We start from the raw sequence: 24,349 nt of genomic DNA, 5'->3' as shown, positions 1-24,349 counted from the left end.
CTGCTTATTCTGCTCATTTATTTCACTCCGGATCAGTTCTTCAAATTTCTCCCATCCTCTTTATCCCTTTTGTCAATTATTATGATTTGAAAGTATTCCATTAGCTTCATTTACCATAATTTGTTCAACCACCTCCATTTGTTTTTTTTTTTCCTTTGGGTCATTTTATTTTATTTTTTTATTATTTCTTCTTCTTTTTTTTAAATAACTTTTTATTGACAGATAATTTTTTACAACATGCCAGGGTAATTTTTTACAATATTATCCCTTATCTCTTCAATAAAGAGAGCTAATTCAGTTTCAATTGATCAAGGATGGACAGAAGCAGCTACACCCAAAGAAAGAACACTGGGAAATGAATATAAACTGCTTGCATTTTTGTTTTTCTTCCCGGGTTATTTATACCTTCTGAATACAAATCTCCCTGTGCAATAAGAAAACTGTTCGGTTCTGCACACATATATTGTATCTAGGATATACTGTAACCTATTCAACATGTAAAGGACTGCTTGCCATCTGGGGGAGGGGGTGGAAGGAGGGAGGGGAAAAATCGGAACAGAAATGAGTGCAAGGGATAATGCTGTAAAAAATTACCCTGGCATGGGTTCTGTCAATAAAAAGTTATTAAAAAAAAAGAAAAGAAAAGAAAAGAAACTAAGAGAGAAGCAACAGGACAGAACCGGGGGAAAAAAAAAGAAAAAAAAACATTGTAAGTCTCGCCAGTTCTCTCTGTATTCATCCTGCTGGTCATTTCTTACAGAACAATAATATTCCATAACATTCATATACCACAATTTACTCAACCATTCTCCAATTGATGGGCATCCATTCATTTTCCAGCTTCTAGCCACTACAAACAGGGCTGCCACAAACATTTTGGCACATACAGGTCCCTTTCCTTTCTTTAGTATCTCTTTGGGGTATAAGCCCAGTAGAAACACTGCTGGATCAAAGGGGATGCACAGTTGGATAACTTTTGGGACATAGTTCCAAATTGCTCTCCAGAATGGCTGGATGTGTTCACAATTCCACCAACAATGTATCAGTGTCCCTGTTTTTCCACATCTCTTCCAATATTTCGCATTATCTTTCCCTGTCATTCTAGCCAATCTGACAGGTGTGTAGTGGTATCTCAGAGTTGTCTTAATTTGCATTTCTCTGATTAATAATGATTTGGAGCATCTTTTCATATGGCTAGAAATAGGTTTAATTTCTTCATCTGAGAATTGTCTGTTCATATCCTTTGACCATTTATCAATTGGAGAATGGCTTGATTTCTTATAAATTAGAGTCAATTCTCTATATATTTTGGAAATGAGGCCTTTATCAGAATCTTTGACTGTAAAAATATTTTCCCCATTTATTGTTTCCCTTCTAATCTTGTCTGCATTAGTTTTGTTTGTATAAAAACTTTTCAATTTGATATAATCAAATTTTCTATTTTGTAGTCAATAGTGATCTCTAGTTCTTCTTTGGTCATAAATTCCTTCTTCTTGCACAGGTCTGAGGGGTAAACTATCCTATGCTCTTCCAATTTATTTATAATCTCATTCTTTATGTCTAAGTCATGAACCCATTTTGACCTTATCTTGGTGTATGGTGTTAAGTGTGTGTCAATGTCTAGTTTCTGCCATACTAATTTCCAATTTTCCCAGCAATTTTTGTCAAATAATGCATTCTTATCCCCAAAACTGGGGTCTTTGGGTTTGTCAAACACTAGATTATTAAAGTTATTGGCTGTTTTGTCCTTTGAACCTAATCTATTCCATTGATCAACTAGTCTATTTCTCAGCCAATACCAGATTGTTTTAGTAACCGCTGCTTTATAATATAATTTTAGATCTGGTACAGCTAGGCCACCTTCATTTGATTTTTTTTCATTAATTCCCTTGAAATTCTTGATCTTTTGTTTTTCCATATGAACTTTGTTGTTATTTTTTCTAAGTCATCAAAATAGTTTTTTTGGAGTCTGATTGGTATAGCGCTAAATAAATAGATTAGTTTAGGTATTATTGTCATCTTTACTGTATTTGCTCGCCCAATCCAAGAACATTTAATACTTTTCCAGTCAGTTAAATCAGACTTAATTTGTGAACCACCTCCATTTGTAAGGCATTTTATATAATCTTATTTGAACCTCCCAACAACCCTGTGTATTACATTATTAATTTTCCCATCTTATAGATGAAGGGACTGAGGGTGTCTGAGGCAGGATTGGAATTCAAGGCTTTCTAATTCCATATGTCCTACTCTTGGACCCATTAGAAGCATAGTTTGACTGCGGTTGTCTCTAGTAGTGGAGGATTTCATTAATAACTGGTGTTTATATAATAAAGTTTAGGAAGAGTATAACTCAATTTATCTATTATTATATATACTACTCAAGGGAGCAATCAAAGGGAGAAGTAAATGTAATAGCTCCCTCTGCAGAAGAGCTTAGTGAAAGATGTATTACATTTATATATTCAGTGAATTCTGCATGAGTGATTTTTAAAAGCTATATCTTAATTAAAGTGGCCCAAACAATGACCAAGTAGGGCTTGGCCTGGGGTCTATTGTTGGTAAGTCAGTAAGAGCAAAAATGATCATGGTATCACTTCCCTAGTGCCATGGTATGTTTTGAGAACAAAGACAAACAATAACAATTTAAATAGTACTTTAGTAAGTTGTAATCATAGATTTTAAGGAAAATCTCATTTTGATAAAGCAATATCTTTGAATGCAGATCTCAACTTATAGAGATAAGTATGTAATTAGAGTAGAAGCCATATGCTTGGTTGAAGGAATTTCCCTACTGGTAATTCCATACTGTCAATGAAATCATGTCTAGGGAGTCTAGGAGAGGAAGAAGAGTGTATTCTAGGTGTGGAAGACTATCTGTGCAAAAATAGAGAGATTATATATCTCTTCTATCTCTTTAGAATGTACCATGCTTCCAGTTCAATTCAACCAACATCTACTATGTGCAATACAAAGATAAAAAAATGATATCATCTGTGCCCTCAAGGAGACTAGAATATGATAGGACAAGGATGATATAAATACAAAAATATGAAGTAAAATACAAAGGAGAAGACCCCAGAGTAGGAATTTTGGGTCTTTCATCTCTATTGAATCTCCCTATAAAGTAATAATTATCTTAGTCACATGAACCCATCCTCACTGTCCACTTTGAGTTGGTTTTCCCTCCTCAGATATATCCCTCTTCTATTCACTTGTTGATATCAAAAAAATGGAAAATGGATAAAAGAAGACAATCACCATTTCCTAATAAAGTTTAACCAATGTAAAGCACAGTGGGAGAGAGGAACAACCCTAGAAACTATATTGGCCAGAAAATACTTGATTTCTTTGCCAAGTAGAGAGAAAGATGGCTGGAAAAAGTCATGCTAGTTCAGAATGTAGTCATGCTTAGAACATCTGAATGGTAGAACATGCTCTAGTAGTTAATGAAAAGCACAGTGGAGAGAAAGAAAAAGATTGATGAAAGACTGAACTAAGACATATTATCTTCAGGGCATTGACATGGAAGCATGACAAGGATAAGAAAAAATTGGAAAAGACCATAAACATTTTTATAATCTCTTTTCCATCAATAAAAGTAGATCCATCACAGTTGGACTCTACCATCTCATTCCTCAAAAGAAGAGGTGCAAATGACATCAAAGAAAACAAAGGTAGGGAAAGCTACTAGACTGCTAGGGGGTGTAATTTTAAGAATGTTGAAAAATTAATTTTCAAGATGTCTGAAAGATGGAAGGATAATATATGCTTGGAAGCATCATTAAAGGTCCATAGCAGCTGTATATCAATAATATTATGAATCTGTAAACATGGTCTATCTTTGTATACATCAGATAATCTTTTCCTTTAATTTTTTTCTGGCAATTGACAGAGCAGTCACTGTGGTTATTAACTCCTGGCAGCCAATCATCTCTGGGGTGATTCTTCCATTGCTGAATATTTCTTCAAGTCTAAGGAATGCATTTTGGATTAAAAACATATGCCCTTCATTTACTAAACCACATAGATGAGACTGTAAAAGAAATGGAAAAGTCAGGAAACATATGTATATACTGTTACTTGTTTTCTAGGTGTGGCAAGAACTCTTGCAGCTCTAAATCTGCTATCAGTATAATAATATTTGCACATTCTTACTTCGTCATATTACAAACTTTTGGGGGATGTGTTATTCAGTAATGTCCAATTTTTCATAATCTTGTAGGCCATGGCTCACCAGGTCTTTGGGGACAAAGTACTCTATAAACATTTTGAAATGCTTAGATAAGTGTTCAAGGCATTTAAAAATGTCTCATAAATAGCCTCTTCAGAAGAAATGATCCTTATGAGATAATAAAATTGAGTAACTTTTAGGCCTGGAAAAATTACCCTCATTTATCACTTTGGACATTTGGAATTCTTAGGGCCACAAAGTTGTTTGTTTGTTTTTTCAGATATGGGGAAAAGATAACCTATAAATTGGTAGTAATATAACTTAACTTTATTGAATTGTACAGGAACCCATCCCCTATAATTGTTTGATATAGGGAGTGAGATAACACTACAGGGACATAATTTCTGTCATCACATCAAATGCTATCCAAGTATCTTAGTTCATCTCCTTCCTCTTCACCTTCTGCCTAAAGTATCGTATAATAAATAATTGTCTCTCTTGTTCTAAAATACTGATAGTAATGGTGAAGAGATACTCTAATAGTGGAGGTAATCAAAAGCATAATCACTTCTATTCTTTTCTTAATCATTTGAAATGTGGAATGTTCTTTTCTCTGAGAATCCAAGTTCTAAATGCTGCTTAATTTAATTTCCCACGATATCCCATACCAATCCATTTAACTGTAATGTAGCTGAACTTCGAAGAACATAGGCTAACTCTGTTATACATTGGACAATTCACTCAAGTGAGTCTCTTAAATCTCACTTTGCTCATCTACAAAATGAAGGGGTTGGTCCCCTCCAACTCAAAATCACATCCTGACTGTTGTTTATAATATTTCAAAAGCTAAATTATCTCTATGAAAACAATGTTTACAGCATTGTTTCTATGTGAAAATCATAGGATTATAGATAACATGACTTCAGAGATGATCTAGTTCTAAGCTTCTTAAACTTTTCCACTTACTACCCCTTTTCTCCTAAGAAATTTTTACATGACCTCGGGTATATAGGTATGTAAAATAGGTATATAAATCAAACATTTACCGATAACAAATAAATAACTTCACAACCTCCACATTGAGTTATGAGACCCTATATGGGGTTGGCAGCAGTTTACAAAGCTGGCATTTAGTCTAGAAGTAATAAAGTGAATCTTTGAGAAGTTAGTGACTCTGCCCAAGGTTACATAGCTAATAAGTATAACTAGGAATCAAATCAGTCTTCCAATTTCAAGAATAACATTCTTCTACTGCACCATATGAGTCCTTTGCTAGTTGCTGAGATTTTCCAGCATCCAGATGAAAAAAACATTTGAGGACCTACCTCAACTGAGGCATTTGGAAGTTATGGAAACATTAGCTAATTATTTTAATGATTTATAGTTATCCCTTTCCCCATAATGGTTCTGATATATCATTTAAATGAGTATTTGGGGGGAATTTTATGGAAGCTGCAGATGGCAAGCAAAGATTAGCAGTTAACACAGAAAAAATTTAGAAACAGAAATGTATAAATTATGTAGATAATATTGTATAATATCAACATATTTTCTCTTTTAATACCATAATTATTCAGATTTCAACTCTAGTATGAAAGGAAAAATTTTACATGGATTTTCTAGATTGTGGGGGTGCCATCTCCCTAATCCCCATGATGTGGAAAAGATAATTCAGTCAGAAGAGAGAACATAATATGATTAGGAATGCTAGATTTGCAGTTGGGAAACCTGGATTAAAACCTTGCTTCAGGCACTTAAACTTGAGTCTCGTTTTACTTGAGGTGACTCATTTTACTTGAGCCTCAGTTTCCTCAAGTTCAAAATGTGGATAATAATATATGTAGCACCTCACAGAGCTTTTATGAAGCTTAATCAGTAATAATAATCACAACTAACATTTATATAGCACTTTAAGGTTTGCAAAACATTTTACATAAGTAAAATTTCACTTTATTCTCACAACAACCCTGGAAAGTAGGTGTTACTAAAACTGAGGTACAATATCCTCTGTACCAAGGATACCACTATTAAGTCTGTATATCAAAGAGACCATGAAAAAGGGAAAAGGACCCACATGTATAAAAATATTTAAAGCAGCTCTTTTTGTGGTAACAAAAAAGTAGAAATTGAGAAGATGACCATCAATTGGGGAATGGCTGAACAAGTTGTGTTGTATGAATATAATGGAATACTATTGTTCTATGCAAAACAATGAGCAGGCTGATTTCAGAAAAGCTTGGAAAAACTTAACATGAACTGATGATGAGCGAAACAAGCAGAACCAATAGAACATTGTATATAGTAACAGCAAGATTATGTGATGATCAATGATGACAGATTTAGTTCTTTTCAGCAATACTGTGATCAAGACAATGCCAATAGACTTGGGATGGAAAAATGGCATTTGCATCCAGAGAGAGAACTCTGAAGACTGAATGCAGATCAAAGCATATTATTTTCACCAATTTTTGTTTACTTTTTATTCTGAGTTTTTTTTACAATATAACTAATATGAAAATATATTTAAAATGATTGTACAACTATCAGATTGCTTGCTGTCTTGGCGAGGAGAGAAATCAGGGAGGAAGAGAGAAAAAATTGGAACTCAAAATCTTTTTTGAGTTTTCATCTTTACATGTGAACTGGGAAAATAAAATGCTATTGGGGGTGGGGTGAGAAATAAATGATGAGCAGGAGGATTTCAGAAAAACCTGGACTTAGATGAATATCTGATGCTGACTGAAGTGAGCAGAAATAGGGAAACATTGTACACAACATTGTATGATGATCAACTGTGATGAACTTGGTTCTTCTCACTAATGCAATGATGATCCAAGACAGTTCTAAAGAATTCATAATGGAAAATACTATCCACATCCAGAAAAATAATTATGGAGTCTAAATGCAGATTAAAGCATACTATCTTCATTTTTTGCTTGTTTTTTCTCTTTTTCATGGCTTTTCCCTTTTGATCTGATTCTTCTTTCACAACATGACTAATGTGGAAATAGGATTAATATAACCTATATCAGATTGCTTACTATTTGAGGAGGATGAAGAAAAGGGTGGGACAGCGAAAAATTTGGAACTCAACATATTATAAAAGTGCATGTTGAAAGCTCTCTCTACACATAATTAAAACAACAGTAAGTGGGGGAAAAACTAAAGATGGAAAATCATCACCTGTTCCTAATTAAAAAAACAAAACAACTGAGGTACAGATGGGTTAAATGGTTTACTCAGTGTCACACAGTTAATGACTGAACCAACATTTCAATGCAAGTCATTCCTGATTGCCAAATATAGCAGTCTATTCACTGCCAATTAGTTGAGATGATATACATGAAGTACTTTGTAAACTTTAAGGTGCTATAAAATATTGTCATTATCTACATTCAAAATATGCAAATAAAAACACCTTTGCCAAAAATATTTTATGTTTTGAATTGAACATAGTTCAGTAACATATTTTGTTTGGTCTCCAAATTCTTATTTCTTTTATTTTTAGGTAAATGGAAGATCTGGAGAATAATTTATTACAGACAAGAAAAGCACATAGAATAGAACAAATGGTAGCAAAATGGCTCAGACGATCTCGGGATAATTCACCAAGGTAAGGCTCAATGGAGATTTTGCTTTATGAATTTTTTGCTCAGATCTAGCATCACATTGTATCAAGTCATCTGAAGGTTTTGCTGTTTCTAAAAGCTCTCAAAATTTTTTATCTCAGTTCTTCTTGTATCTCTTCAAATTAGTCAATAAGCATTAAGTGCCTACTATATGCTAGGCACTGTGCATAAAAAGAGGCAAAAGACAGTCAAGGAACTTACAATCTAACAGGAAGGACAATATGCAAAGAAATATGTTCCTAAAAAGCTATATACAGAATAAGCAGTAAATAATCAACAGAGAAAATACATGAGAATTATGAGGGATTAGGAAAGGTTTCATGTAGAAGGTTGGATTTTAACAGGGACTTGAAGGAATAAAGGGAAGCTAGGAGATGAAAATGAGGAAGAACATTCTAAGAATATTCTAAATCTAAGGGACTGTCATGGGAGTGAAGGAAAATAACAAAGAAAATTTTTGCCCAGAGCTAAGAGATGGATAGAATATTTTGTTTTGAGAACATCCATTGGTTTCATTGTGATTGGAAAAATAGATTGGATGGGGTTGTGAAAATGTTGTAGAGTAAATAAAAAGTCACAGGACTTGATTGCAAATGAGAAGTCGTATGATCAGTTCTGAATTGAAGAAAATTACTTTGGCTAGAATGGAGAGGATGGTCTAAATGGAGTGACTTCGAGACAGAAAGACCAGTGAGAAGGCTCTTTCAAAGATGGCAATCATATGAGTTGAGAGAGGGGTTAACTGCAAAAGATACTGTGGTAGGAGAAAAAGTAAGATTCAGCAACTGAAAGTAATAATATTAAACATTTATGTGGTGTTTTAAGATTTGCAAAGTCCTTCATATTTATTATATTGATTGATGCCTATAAAACCCAGTGAGATAGATATTATTATTGTCCTCATTTTACAGTAAACTGTGGCTGAATTTCTGAGATTTGCTCGTCATAAGTATCTGAAACAAGATTTGAAGTCTTCCTGATTTCAACTACAATGCTCTCCCCATGTTGGCTGTGGGGTCAGGGAGAGTGGAGTCAGAGAGATTAGAGGATAATGACAAAATTATGAACCTGAGGAAGCTACAAGGAAGATATTAATCTTTAAAAAAAAACAGGGATTAGGAAAGGGGGAAAGTTGAGGGAGAAAAGATAATGCGTTTAGTTTTGCAGTTAGAGATGTCTCCAAGACACTCTGAAATGCCCAGCACACAATAAGCACTTAATAAATGTTTATTCATTGATCAACTCATTAGTATTGTGAGCTCAGGAAAGAGACTTGGGGCTGAATATATTGATATCTGAGTCATCTGCATGGCCATGATAGTTAAATCCAAAAAAAACTGGTGAAATTACTCAGAGCATATAGGAAAGGGCTAGGACAAAAGCTTGGAAAAACTAAAGTTGGGAGCAAAGGGAACTAAGAGAAAGCAGACAGACAGGAGGAGAACCAGGATAGAACAGAGTATCCAGACAGAAGTTGGTCAGCAGTTATGCAATATAGAGATACAAAAAGTTGAAAAGATTGTCAGAACTAGACTGTTGCAGTGGAAAAGAGAGGATAACAGATGCAAAAGATACTCTGTCAATGAAAGACTTAGATGAACTAATGCAAGATGAAGTGAGCACAACCAGAATAACATTGTACATAACAACAGTAATATTGTATGATGATCAACTCTGACGTAGTTCCCAGAAATACAGTGATCCAAGATAATTTCAAAGTGATCCAAGATAATTTCAAAGAACCATGATGGAAAATGTTATCTATGAACAAAGAAAGAATTGATGGATTCTAAATGCAGACTAAAACATACTATATATTTTTTTCCTTTTGCAAACTAATTTTTTTTGCAAATTTTTTCTTTCATATGACTAATACAGAAATAGATTTTACATGATTGCACATATATAACATATCAAATTGTTTACCCTCTTAGGAAGGAGGAAGGAAAAGAAAGGAGGGAGAAAATTTGGAACTCAATTTTATTAAAAAAATACATGTTAAAAATAGTCTTTACATATGTTTGGAAAAATAAAATACTATCTATTGGGGGTGGGGAGGAACAATGAAAAAAGAGATTCTAGAGGTAGAATTGCAGGGCTTGACACTCATAGAATGTGGTAGAAGAGGTAAAAGAAAAAAAAAAAAAACCCCCCCAAAAAACAAAAACTCTACTCTAGATTTAGAGCCTGAATGGACAGAAATTAGGAAGGTTAGGTTAGGAGGAAGGGTAGGTTTTAGATAGAAGATGAAAGTATGATTATGTGTCCAAACAATTTGCTATTTAACATCCTTCTCATGGATGTGCTGACTTTTGACAGCTTTTTTCTTTCTCCTGGACCCTTTTACTGATTTAAACAGTTTTCTCCATCCAAAAATACAAGCAGATCTAATTTTACTGATGCAGAACTTTCGAATGCATTCAATTTTGAATAGTGTTAATTTCCCTACTCAGATTTTCTGCCTACTTTGCCAAAGAGAGAAACACAGCTTGTTCAAGTATTTCTAAAGTGCCCATTTTTCTGAGGGAATTGAAAACTATGATCTCGTTTTCAAATCACTAAAAAAAATAATAAAATCCTGTTCTTTTTTCAGAAAAATAAAAGTGACATTGTACAAGAGTGTGAGGCTTGGAGATGGTTAATGTGGTAGTTGGAGTTGGAGATGGAAATAGACAAAGCAGCCCCAATCTTTTGTAATGTGGGCTGAGTACCAGTAATTCCCTTAAATGGCTCCATGTATGGTCTCCTTTCAATGACCCCATGTATGACTTTCCTTCAGAATCTACAATGTTTTGAACTGGAAGAGGACCATGAAGGGAATAAATAGTCTGATGCTAATTACCTTTGAGGGAGTTGTTTGTGTGTGGTGGAAGAAGAGGAGAAAGAACATGACTATATTCTTATGGTTTAATCTTTCTATAATATTAGGAAGCTAATAAAAAGTATTAAGTCAAGTCCCCAATTGGGTTCACTTTGGTAAAATTCCAAGCTGAATGAATTTTTGCTCTTTGCTCACTTTTTTGCCTCTGCATAATGCTCTGCTATACCGGCCCCTTCACAAACAATGAATACACAACTAAAACATCTAAGGTCTCTAGGGCATCCAATAAATTCAAGTGACTTAAAGTAGAAATTGTAAAGGGAATTTCAGAGAATAGAGATGTCTTTTGGGATCTGCTTCTGTCTATTTAGAGAGGAAGGCAATGAATGGGAGACCTTACTTTATAGTCTGATACTTATTCTCCTTGAAAAATGAAAAAAATTAATACTGTACTTCGTGTTTAGGCACATATCTACCAAAAATAATGTAACATCCTAGTTCCAAGTATTTTTCGAATAGAGAAATGTCCAAACTGTCATGATCCTTCCCCACCTTCTATGTTCACAGACATCTCTCTATTCAGATTTGTGGTAACATTTATAGGAATCTTGAACAAGGAAAAAATAATATGTGCATTATAATATGTAAAATAGAGTTTTGGGTTAATGTTACAACAGTTACTACTTAGTTCCTTCCTTGACCCCTACCCTCTTATTCTCCTGAAGTAAATTGAAGGAACCTCCTCTCTGTGATGAATATCTTAACCATAAAGAGAAAAGGGGACAATGTCCTTAGCAGGGTCATGAGGCACTAACCTCCTTAGAGATGGAGGAGCAAGAAACTGCTCTTGACAAAGGCTTCTTTCAGTCTTTCGTTTCTGGGACTATATAGCTTCTACCCAAATCAAGTCAGTGAACATTTATTAAGACCATAAAGGGGGTCAGGTTTTTTGCAGAAGGAAGTAGTTCACCTGAAACTTTGTAGGAAACAAAGAGACAGAAAAGAAGCAAGAGAGAAATATAGACATGAGGGAAAATCTGTGAAGCATGGAGGTAAAGATTTTTGATCTGATTTTTCTTGTGCCGCAAGATATGTATACATATATTGGATTTAACATATATCTTAATATGTTTAACATATATTGGATTACTTGCCATCTAGTGAAGGGAGGGGGGAGGAAGGGAAATTTGGAACACAAGGTTTTGCAAGGATTAGCGTTGAAAAATTATCTATGCATATATTTTGAAAATAAAAAGCTTTAATTTTTAAAATTATTTTTAAAAGGAATGTAAGAAATAAAAAAGAAAAGAAAGAAAAAGCATGGAGTTTTATTGAGGAACAGCAAAGAGGTCAATGTCATTAGATCACAGGGTAGTTAGAAGGGGGTAAGATGTAAAAAAGACTGAAAAGATAGGAAGGGGTCATGTTGTGGAGAGCTTTAAACACCAAATGGAAGGTTTTATATTTCATCCTAAAGGAAATAGGAAGCCACTGGGGGTTTATTTAGGACAAAGTGACATGGTCAGATCTGTGCTTTACTCATTTTGCTAAAGGGAAAAGTCTGGATAGGGTTTTAGGCTGGATAAAATATTATTTCTTAACATTTTCAGTTAAACCAAAAAAGATGTTTTAAATATGCTTCTACACCTACTCATAAATGCCTCCAGCTGTCCCATAAGGTCTGCTTATCATCCTGAGCACATTTCTCCAAAGCTCAGTTTCCCAGTTTCTAGATACTTTTTGCAAAATGCCAACTAGAGCTCCTTTCTCTCCTGACTTCCACCCATTCCCTAGGCTCAGATTCTTCTCCTTTCATCAAACTCCTAAACGCCAACTTTTTTGTGTTGTAGTTGCCCTGGAGCTCTGCCCAGAACTCTCAAGAGTCTCTGAGTGTCTCCTTGGACAGAAAGAAAACAACAGTCTCTTTGAAATCACATTTCCCAAAAGCTAGTTTCTAAGAGCCCGTCTTACAGCAGACTTAAGAAGGTTTAGAATACCAAAGTCAGTGTAGGAGAAGACAGCAATCTCCCTTAAATTCCTCTTATGTTGCCGGGGGAAAAGCCTAAAAGCCTCTAGTCATACCCTAGTATTGAGGAAAAAGAAGGGGAGGGGACCCTGTTCGTCCAGGCACATGGTTTTGATCTAGCCCTTGAGTTCTATATTCTACAAGTCAAAGACGTGGTACATAGGTGAGAGGGTTGGTCATAAATCACAATGATTGCTCATGCTTCTTAACTAGTTCTTTCTTAATGTGCCTTGGAACAATGGTACCATAGGACAAAATGCAGCTCAAAGGAATGGACAGAAAGTGACTTGAACAAGCTTTAGTAAAGGGAGATACAGAATGAAGATATGATATGGGAAGATGGACACAGAGTGTTCAATGGAGCCCTGGGTGGAGTAAGGTTTAAAAAAAAAAAGAGTGAATTTTTATAGGTTCTTATTTCTTTGATCCTTTTGCTCAAATACAAGGAGTTTAAATATCAACTAACTTCCAATTCTCCCATGTTCCCTCATGTTCCCTGAGTCAGCATCAGTCCTGAAACCTGACCTACAACCTAGGTCTACCCTCTTATTTCCTGCCCTCAGGGGTTCACTCTGGCCTCAGGGAACATGAAGAAACATGGGAGAATTGTAAATTGGTGATGGTCCCTTTGCTCAACTATTTCTACAGCTCTTACTGGGACAGAGTAACTCGGTTTTTTTTAATTACACTTCTTCATTTAACAAGTAGAAGAGGCTACCATATTACTTATCTCCTTTCTGTATACCTACTGAAAAACTGTTTTACAAAAGACTGCTTCAATAGGAACAGTTTTGAAATTAAAGCCAAAATTATCCTCATTATTGCTTGAGGAGAGAGAATTAAATGCAATTTGTACTTAGATAATATCTAAGTTTCTATTCAGTTTCATAGTCTATGATTGTAAGAACTAGGAATCACTTGGGATCAACTGGGAATTACTTAAATTTATCTTTTCAGAAAGATACTTTGCTGGGTTGAACAGTTAGAGAAGCCAATAGGTGATTTAATGACCAGACCCATGGCAACTGGATAGAGCAGTGGATAGAGTGCTGGGTCTGAAGTCAGGAAGACTCTTCCTAAATTCAAATCTGGCCTCAGATACTTATTATCTGTGTGACCTTGAGCAAGTTATTTAATGCTATTTGCCTCAGTTTTCTCATCTATCAAATGAACTGGAGAACATAATGACAAACCCCTCCAGTTTTTTTGCCAAACCTCCCCCCCCCAAAAAAAAACCCAAATGGGGTCATGAAGAGTCCAGCACAACTGAACAACAAAAGCAGTCAATATGAAGCATCTCTATCTCCTCACTAAATAGGAAAAATAATAGTTTTTGCCTACAGTAAAATTTGTAATCATATCCTCATATGGCCTTGAGATAGAGCATCTGAAGCTCAGATGGCTTTCCTTTTTTTCTGTCCAACTTTCTCCTCTCATTGCTTTGTAGAATCAATGTTCAATTACTCCCTTTACAATTCAACCCCTGATTTGAATCAAAACCCAGGACCCTAATTATCCCACTTACATCACATATGTGTTCATTCATTCATATTCAAGACCCTAGAGCTTCTTTCTAGTTCTTTCATTTAATAGGTGAAAAGACCCTCAGAGATGGAAATTATTTGCTACAGTCTTCACAGCTGTTAAGTAGCAGAGCGGTAGTCCTTAATAGACTCTTAATCTAGTGTATTTTCTCTTGTGCCATGCTGTTCTGACTCCAGATCAATGTGAACTATCCATATGAATTATAGATAATGTTGATATCTAGGTATTTTTGCATTCCCAGTGACAGACTGGGTAAAAATCCAAAATGAAATCTTACTGACATAAGCATTTATTATATTAGGTTACACATTACCTCTGATTGGGAGGGAGGTTTAGTAAGATTGATTATTATTTCAGGATAATATAACAGTGATTCAATTGCTTTTTTTTTTCCTTTTTTAAAAAACTCGGGTAACCTCAAGGCCAGAATTCTTTTTGTGCCTCTGGGCCATGTTGCCTTCTGTGGTTCATGGTCAGGTGCAGAAAATCTTAGAGATGGAAAAGCACTTTAGAAGCTATCTAGAGCAATTCTCTCATTTTACAGATGAGGAAATTGAGTCTCAGGGAGGATTTGCCCAATATTACACAGGTCATAAGCATTGTATTAAAATCCTGCAGAGCCAGTATTCATTCCATACTATCATCCTATCTCTCAGAGGGTACCTGGGACCCTGAGTGGGAGCAGAACCAAGAAAATGCTATATATGGTATTAATGATATTGTTTTAAGAACAACTTTTGGGGAACTGTTATAAATACCCAAATTAACTATTAAGTACCTAGGAAGGAAGAAACTATTTGCTATTTGTATGACTAGAAGGGTATGTATATATACACAAATACACAACACATATTTGTCTAAAGATAGAGAGGGAGGGAAGAAAAAAAATACATCATAACTTTATTATATATTTAAAAGGAATAGCAAATTGCATATAACTGCAGTTTTATGTGCAATTTTTTCTTACTCTTCTGTGTTGTAAAAATGTTTTATTTCATAAATTAAAAATAAATTCTTTTAAAGGAGCACATGAATTCAGGAATGAGTAGATAAATTTATCATATCTGGCTTGTTCGATATTTTGGACTGGATGTCCTATAATCATCTTAATGAGGTTTGGCCACCAGATGTTGAGGAGAAGGCATTTTGGACCCCCAGAGTATATTGGAGTCTTAAGCTGGTGTTGTAGGTTGCCTCAGAAAAATTGTAGGATTACAATTCAAATTGTAATCTAAATCAAGGGGAAAAGATTTTATTATCCTGCTGAATTTAAGAGCAAGCTGAATCCATCTGAGGTTTTCAGCAAAGAAAAGGGGTTTTAGCAATTAACAAGGAAAAGAGAAGAGAATTTGAGTTCCCTAAGGGAACTCAAAATTAACCAGGGGAAAGACCTCATTGGATGAAGCGCCCATTAAGATGGGGCATGTGAGGGAATTATTACACCATTGACTGGCTGGCTAAATTCCTAAAGAAGTTTAGTGGGATTTTACTATAAGATTAGGTCTTTAATAAATAAATAATATAATAAAATGTGTGTGTGTGTGTGTGTGTGTGTGTGTGTGTGTGTGTGTGTATCATAACTTAGCTTTCTGACTGGATTCAGTAATTGGAGTTATAAAGGTTTTGGTAAACTCAAAGAATTTAACCAAGAAAGGGTCTGTAATAAAAAAAATAAGCTTTTTCCTTAAAGCTAACTAAAGGCTTGATTAAAATCATCCTATCAGTGCTCTCTGCTTGCCTTAAGAGAGTAGCTAGGCTTTCAGATTGGTTAGAGTAATTCAGGCTCTCAGCCAACGCTTGGTAGCCACCTCTTGGGTCAAATGAAATAATGGCCTATAATTTATGGAGTAGATCGTGTCCTAATAAGTGGCTAAGAGCCTTAGGGACCAGGACAAAAAGGTGAAAAGCACTGATTTTTCCAATAAAAAGAGATAATCATATGATTTTTGTTAGTTTGGTTATTGATAAAGTCAATTATGCGAATAGTTTTCTTAATATTGAACCAGCCCTGCAGTCTTGGTATAAATCCTACTTGATCATAGTGTATTATCCCGGGGATGACTTCCTTTAATCTCATTGCTAATATTTTTGCATCAAAATTCATAGGGAAATACATCTATAATTTTTTTCTTTGTTTTCATCCTACCTGATTTAGCTATCAGCACCATATCTGTGTCAAGAGAGGAATTTAGTAGGAATCCTTTGTTCCCTATTTTCTTCCAACAAAAAGAGAGAGAGGTTCTGAGATATGGGCTGCAGTGATCTTATTAGCAACACCCATAACTAAAATACACTTTTGACTAGGAGAAAGGAGTGGGGAAGACAGAGGGATTTAAGATTGAGAGTGTGGTAGCCATGTTAACTAGAGCAGCCACCTTTTGCCCCTATATGAACAAGGAGATATCTCCAGTAGAAGTGATGGGGATAATAGACACGTCCTGAATAGTGCCCTCCTTGTGTCACCACTCTTGTCAGCCTTCTCTGGAGCGAAGTCCCCGAGTGATGGGGATTATAGAGTCCCTCCGTGTTTTCTGGGATGCTTTTTCTTTTTTCTCTTCAGCCTCTACTCCAGTCCCCTTTGACATTGTTTTCTCCAATGGCCAGATTTTTCACAAGTGAAACAAACCCCTGGGCTGAATGATTTTGATGGTATGGGGGAGAACGATAAGAGATGAGCTTGTTCAGCTGCAAAGGGATTGCAAGAAAACTTTGCTTTTTGTTTCCCTATGTTCTTTTCATCCTCCTCTGCCAGGGTAACTGCCAGTTGTGCTACAGTCTCAAGGAGGAACTCAATGGCAAAGTGTTGCCAATCAGAAATAGCTCAATGGATTTAGAGTTAGGTGGTAAAGATTATTAACAAAGTACTAAAGAAACTGAATTTGCCTCACCGAACTATAGCTTGGGCACATCTGTCATAAAACTATTAAGACAGATTCTTCACAGTCTCCTTTGGTGTCTCTAACCTTTGTTAAATCAATGGGTTGACAATAAGATCAGGAGTGAAACAAGGTTGCCCACTATCACTGTTACTATTTAACATTGTATTAGAAATGCGAGCTTTGGCAATAAGAGTTGAGAAAGAGATTAAAGGAATAAGAATAGGCAATGAGGAAACCAAATTATCACTCTTTGCTGATGATATGATGGTATACTTAGAGAACCCCAGAGACTCTACTAAAAAGTTTTTAGAAACAATCCACACCTTCAGCAAAGACTCTGAGAAGAACCAAGTCTTTCATAGTTGATCATTGCACAATTTCGCTGTTATTGTGCATAATATACTCCTGTTTCTGTTTTGTTTTGCTCAGCATTGGCTCATGTAAATTTCTTATATATGTTTGTTTCGGGAGTGAATTGATGAGAACTGCCTCAACCTCCCTTTTGCCTTTATTGCACATCTCTTAAAAGGGGAACTAAGAAATATATACAGTGCAAAAATACAAGTACATTGCAAAAGGATATGAAAATACAATTATATAAATGTGAACAATCCACATTGTACTAGCAATTCACTTAAATTATAAGAGTAAACATTTCAGAACTATAATCAAGCACACAATGAAACTCTTAATTTCAACTGGTTCCAGTCACAAACAAAATCAACCATGTAAGCAGTTCTTAGATAAATAAAATTTACCTTGTGTAAAAAAGAAAATCCCTCATGCATTTATAGGCATGCATTTATAAAAGAGGAAAAAAATTCGTGGTCCATAACTGGATATGTGTTCATTGAAGAGAAAAGATTCATGCAAAAGTCTGTGTGCAAAAATAAAACTGGCCTTATCAAAATGATCCAGATCAAGAAAAGGGTCCCTGGAACAGTCTTCACAATGAAAAGGTGGACTTGATCAAAGGCTTGTCCCAATAGTGGAGCAAGAGTCAAAGTGTTGAACTTGCCAGACAGAGAGTTGGGACTCTGGAAAAAAGTTCAGTGGCACCTAGTCCCTTCCTTTATGTACATGAGAGTAGAAGATTTACTTCTACAGCCACCCCTTAAAACAGCTGCCACCACTTAATGTTAACAGAATTTTGCTATCTTGATTTCTAAACTCTGAATAATTGGAGCTTCACAAAGCAGGCTTAGAGACAGGTTTTAAAGATCAAGTAGCAGTTTGATTAATTTAACTTTCAGATTGAGGAATTCAGTTTGCAAACTGGAAGTTCTCCTGGACTCTCCTGCCCTGTTGCAGGAAATAGAGAGGTTTTATACTAAAATCATAAGTGGACAGGGAAAGGGAAGACAGATTACTATATAATCATTTTCAGGGCCTGAGAGGTTTTCCATGACAAGCCCTCAAATGCAGAACAATATGGGTGTTTGTAAGTGATTGTTTCGAATCATGGAGGTTATTAGTTGGTTGGGAGAATTGGACTGGAGTTCTATGATGGGAACAAGTTCTATAATCTTTGTTTCACTTCACTTAATATACACAGGAGAGCATTATCAATGATTGATTATTTCAAGTTGCATTGTAAGACTGACTCCCAAACCAGAAAAGACAGCTCTGAGAGATATAAATTATTAGTATATTCATTACACATATAATGATAATTATGAAAATCATAATTTTTCACAATGAATATGATGGAATATTATTATGTAATAAGTGATGAACAGGCAGATTTCAGAAAAACCTGGTAAAGTTTACATTGACTGATACTGAGTGAGGTAGGCAGGCCGTAGAACATTATGTATGGCAACATTGTATGATGATCAACTATTGATAGACTTAGCTCCCACATCTTAGGCTTTTCCCACATCTCCACTAACAGTTATTTTCCTTTTCTTGTTATAGTAAACTATCTAATAGGTGTGAGGTATACCACAGAATAGTTTTAATGTGCATTTCTCTAGTCAAAAATGATTTAGAGCATTTTTTCACATGACTATAGATAGCTCTGATTTCTTCACCTGAAAACTGCCTGTTCATATCTTTTGATTACTTATTAATTAGGGAATGACTTGTATTCTTATAAATTTGACATAATTTTCTATATATTTGATAAATGATAAATTTGATAAATTGATAAATTTTTATTAGTGACACTGTAAAAATTTCTTCCCAACTTTCTGCTTTCCTTCTAATCTTGGTTACTTTGGTTTAGTTTGTGCAAAACCTTTTTTTAATTTATTTCATCAAAATTATCTATTCTACATTTCATAATGCTCTTTCTCTCTTTAGGTCATAAATTCTTTACTTCTCCATAGATTTGACCGAAGATAGAACTTGCTATCCTAATTTGGTTATGGTAGCATTATTTATATGTAAATTATGTACTCATTTTGACCTTATCTTGGTATATGGTATAAGATTTTGTGACCAGATTTTGTGTCCTTCTTTGAAGGACAGTCAGTGTTGCAGACATAAATCTAGACTCTCTGGCATTCACCTGCATTCTTCAAGAATAATATCTTTACTTGACACAATTATGGAATGGAAGAGTAATTAAAAAACTGAACTTCTATCCTTAATTAAGTCAGAGGAAAACTGAACAACTTAGAGGCAAGGAAGTGTTCACTTAGGCAGTATACAAAATGTAGGCAATAATACATAATAGAATTTCACATATCTGTGGTTGTGCCTTTGCTGGTTCTCCCTTGTGCCTCCAATGATGCTTCTTGCTTCTGTTGCAGAATTCCTAGTCTGCTAATGTCATTGGGCTACAAGTTGCCTCCTCTCCTTCTGAAAATTGCAACAGCCCTCTCCTGGTTTTATTTTCCCCACTGCACTGTCATCTCCTAATTTGCTGATTACAGCTTATATACAGTCAGAGGGGGAATTTTGGCTCTTTTAGCTCATAGCCCCAGATAGTTTGTCTCATTGCCTTTCTACAGCTTTCTTCCCCTAAGTACTAGATATAATGTATGTCTTTTTAATTTCATTGCTTTAGCTTTCCCTAATTTTGGAGTTAAAGTCAGAAAACTCATTTGCCATCTCTCAATTTTATTGAAAGTGACTACTGGGTTTGAGAAATTCACCAATTTCTCAAAAGATCTTTCTCTTTCTTTCCTGCTTGCAATAGTCATAGCACCCCTTAGAGGAAAGTTAATTAAAAAGTATAGTTAAGCACAATTACTAGAAAAGTTTCTTAATTTCTAGATATTTCCATTAATTTTTAACTATTGTTAAGTGATTTACTTTAAGGAAATCACTTATTAAAGGGAGCTGTGACTACAAAGAGATAATTACTGAGAAACAAGAAATAAATCTTGTTAAACTTGGAAAAGTTATAAAAAGTATTAAAAAGTCAGAAAACATAAAAGCCTGGGACTATTTAGGATAGGGGCAAATAGCCCTCTCGATTATCATTGACTGGTTATTCTACATGTTATGATAATCAATGAGTACCCTGAGACATCAAGGAAAAGTTAAATTATTTTAGTATCTTCTGTTTAAAAAATCTATGAAGTATGTACATCCATTTTAAAATGACTTGTAGAAATAATTGTGCTGCTTAAAGGAGGGAATAAGATTCCATCACATCTATTTCTTTTTATGTGGAAATTTTAATATATTTTTCCTATTACATGTAAAAACAACTTTCTTTTTTTTAACTTTGAATTCCAAATTCTCTTCTTTCTTACTTCCCCATTCCTTAAAAAGACAAATAATTTTATATAGATTATACATGTATAGTCATGTAAAACATTTCCATAGTAGCCATGTTATAAAAGAAAATGGACCAAAAAAAGTTTTCTTAAAAGCATGGTTTGAAATGCATTTAGATTCCAGCATTTCTTTCTCTAGAGTTCAATAGCATGTTTCATAATAAGTTCTTCAGAATTGCCTTGGATCATTGTATTGCTGAAAACAACAAAATCTTTATAGTTGATTATCATACTATAGTGTTATTCTTGTATACAATATTCTTTGGTCCTGCTCGCTTCACTTTGCATCATGTAACTTGTTCTAAGTTTTTCTGAAAACATCTTAATTTTTTTTTTTTTTGCTAAGGCAATTGGGGTTAAGTGAGTTGCCCAGGGTCACACAGCTAGGGGGTGTTAAGTGTTTGAGGCCATATTTGAACTCCGGTCCCTCCTGATTTCAAGGCTGGTGTTCTATCCACAATGCCACCTAGCTATCCCTTGTTGATCATTTCTTATAGTGCAGTATCTCAATTTGTTTAGCCATTCCCTAGTTGACAGGAATCACTTCATTTTCCAATTCTTTGCTACTATAAAAAGAGCTATTATAAAAATTTTTGTACACAAAGGACTTTGTCCTGTTTCTTAATTTTTTTAAAATTCTCTTTGGGAATTACTAGAATCATTGCTGGATCAGAGGGTATGTAGTTTTTTAGTCCTTTGGTCATAGTTTCGATTTAATCTTCAGAATAGTTGGATCAGTTCACAATGCATCAGTGTCTCAATTTTTCCTTCCAAAATTTGTCATTTTTTTTTTCTGTCACATTAACCAATCTAATAGATTGGTACTTGGGAGCGGTTTTAACTTGCATTTCTCTAATCAATTGTGGAGCACAGCTATGCTGTGCTGTGGATAGAGATCTGGGCTTGGAATCAAGAAAGTCTGAGTTTAAATATCATTCCAGACACCTATTGGCTGTGTGACCCTGGACAAGTCATTTAACTCTGATTTGCCTTTGTAAAATAGGCACACACTGGAAGAGTGCAAACCACTCTAATATCTTTGCAAAAAACAGACCAAAAAACCCAAGGACAAGTCCATAGAGGCTCATGAAAAGACAGACTTGATTGGACAACAAATCAGCAGTGATCTAGAGTATTTTTGATATCACTATGGATAACTTTGCTTTCTTCTGCTGAAAACTATCTGTTCATATTCTTTAACTATCAATTGGAGAATGACTCATTCTTATAAACTCAACTCTTCTCCATGTATTTGAGAAATAGATAAAAGTTCATAGTGTCATCCTTTACATCATGTTCTATTGTGATGTAACAATAATTACCAAAGAGGCTAAAGCAATCACTCTAATCCTTTCTATTAAGGGACTCTACTATATAGACAGAGGTTGTGGGCTCACGTCTGGGGAGTCTGACAATAAAACTTCTGTCCCAGACTTGGTGCTGGGATCTGGGACTGGAGCCACATCACTGAAAGATAATGGTGAAGGTCGGAATCAATGGATTTGGCCGTATCGGGCGTCTGGTGACTAGGGCTGCGGTCATCTCACAGAAGGTGGACGTGGTGGCCATTAATGACCCCTTCCTTGACGTGAACTACATGGTTTATCTGTTCAAATATGATTCTACCCATGGCAAGTTCAAGGGCACTGTCAAGGCTGAGGATGGAAAACTGGTGATCAATGAAAAAGTCATTACGATCTTCCAAGAGCGCGACCCCACCCTCATTAAGTGGGAAGATGCTGGAGCGGTTTACGTGGTGGAGTCCACGGGTGTCTTTACCACCATGGAAAAGGCTGAGACGCATTTAAAGGGTGGAGCCAAGCGGGTTATTATCTCTGCCCCTTCTGCTGATGCTCCTATGTTTGTGATGGGAGTGAACCACGAGAAATACGATAATTCCCTTCAGATCGTCAGCAATGCCTCCTGCACCACCAACTGCTTGGCCCCCCTGGCCAAAGTCATTCATGATAATTTTGGCATTGTGGAAGGTCTCATGACCACCGTCCACGCCACCACGGCCACCCAGAAGACAGTGGACGGCCCCTCCGGCAAGCTGTGGCGAGACGGCCGCGGCGCCGCACAGAACATCATCCCTGCTACCACTGGCGCAGCAAAGGCCGTAGGCAAGGTCATTCCGGAGCTGAACGGGAAGCTCACGGGGATGGCCTTCCGCGTCCCTGTTCCCGACGTGTCTGTCGTGGATCTGACCTGCCGCCTGGAGAAAGCCGCCACATACAGCGACATCAAGGAGGCAGTCAAGAAGGCGGCGGAGGGACCTTTAAAGGGCATCTTGGGGTACACCGAAGACCAGGTGGTGTCTACCGACTTCATCACTGACACTCACTCTTCTGTCTTCGATGCTGGGGCTGGGATTGCCCTCAATGATCATTTTGTGAAGCTCATATCCTGGTATGACAATGAGTACGGGTACAGTAACCGGGTCGTGGACCTCATGGTCTACATGTCCACCAAGGAGTAAAGAAGGAAGCCGCAGATCTTCATCTCCAGCCCAAAGGGAAGTTCTCATGCTGGGGATTCCTTGCCCCTAACCCTATTTTCTCTTTCCTGGGGATCCCATGCCCCATTCATAATCCTTGCCCCCAAAGTACCTCTATAATACATGGGAGAAGCATTAAGTTCTTTGTTATGGATCATCAATAAAGCAACCATATTCAGTGCAAAAAAAGAAAAAAGCCTCTTTTGTCTTCCTTTTTTATAGCTCTACTTTAGGCATTTTTGACTTATGTCTAGGATTACCCCAAAGTGGGGTGAGCAGAAAGATATTCATTTATTATTCAATTGGAGCTGACTCTTCATGACTTCATTTGGGGTCATCTTTGGTGGGTTTTTTTTTTTTTTTTGGTTGAGGCAATGAGAGTTAAGTGACTTGCTCAGGGTCACACAGTTAGGAAGTGTTAAGTGTTTAAGACCAGATTTGAACTCAGGTCCTCCTGACTTCAGGGCTGGTGCTCTATCCACTGCACCACCCTTGCCCCAAGTATACCATTAAGGATAGAACTCCTTCATATAAATATCCAGCCCTAATTTCTCTCTGGTTTCACATCAGCAAATTGCTCTATCCACTGCGCTACCTAGCTGCCTCCCTTCTTTGGGGTTTTCTTATGGATTGCCATTTCCTTCTCCAGCTCATTTTACAGATGGGGAAACTGAGGCAAACAGGGGTATGTGACTTGATCAGGATCACATGGCCCATAACTATCTGAGGCCAGATTTGAACTCATGAAGATGAGTCTTTCCTGACTTCAGGCCTAATTGTACCACCTAACCCCTCCAAGTCTAGTGTGACAGTTATGTATTACATTGATACAAAATCAATGGTGAATATAAAAGATAACACAAGTTAACAGAAAAACTTAAAACAAGCAGCAGCAATAACATAATTTGTTTCACTGTTCCTAAAGGTATCTGATGATTAAATTTTAATTCAGTTTTCAGTACTGGTGAATAGCATTTTACATTGCATCTCATTTCTCTTCTCTCTCTGAGTTTTGTGTGTCATTTAAAAATATTTCAGAGGTGAGTT

The 24,349-nt window shown here is 35.9% G+C and overlaps 2 protein-coding genes across 2 annotated transcripts in view; both read left to right on the top strand.

The window, feature by feature from the left end:
• FRMPD1 (FERM and PDZ domain containing 1) overlaps positions 1 to 24,349 on the top strand; it is a 130,630-nt gene that overhangs the window by 55,020 nt on the left and 51,261 nt on the right. The window contains exon 2 of the mRNA XM_051995959.1: positions 7,683 to 7,787. Coding sequence (XP_051851919.1) covers positions 7,687 to 7,787 — 101 coding nt within the window. The 5' untranslated portion in view covers positions 7,683 to 7,686. The remainder of the gene's footprint in view (positions 1 to 7,682; positions 7,788 to 24,349) is intronic.
• Positions 22,177 to 23,498, top strand: LOC127560948 (glyceraldehyde-3-phosphate dehydrogenase-like). Its single transcript, XM_051995948.1, has one exon. The coding sequence runs from the start codon at positions 22,283 to 22,285 to the stop codon at positions 23,282 to 23,284; it is 1,002 nt and encodes a 333-aa protein (XP_051851908.1). The 5' UTR covers positions 22,177 to 22,282; the 3' UTR covers positions 23,285 to 23,498.

The sequence above is a fragment of the Antechinus flavipes genome, chromosome 1, assembly GCF_016432865.1.
Source record: "Antechinus flavipes isolate AdamAnt ecotype Samford, QLD, Australia chromosome 1, AdamAnt_v2, whole genome shotgun sequence".
Classification (NCBI taxonomy): Eukaryota; Metazoa; Chordata; class Mammalia; order Dasyuromorphia; family Dasyuridae; genus Antechinus; species Antechinus flavipes.
This window is presented reverse-complemented; position numbering and strand designations above follow the sequence as displayed.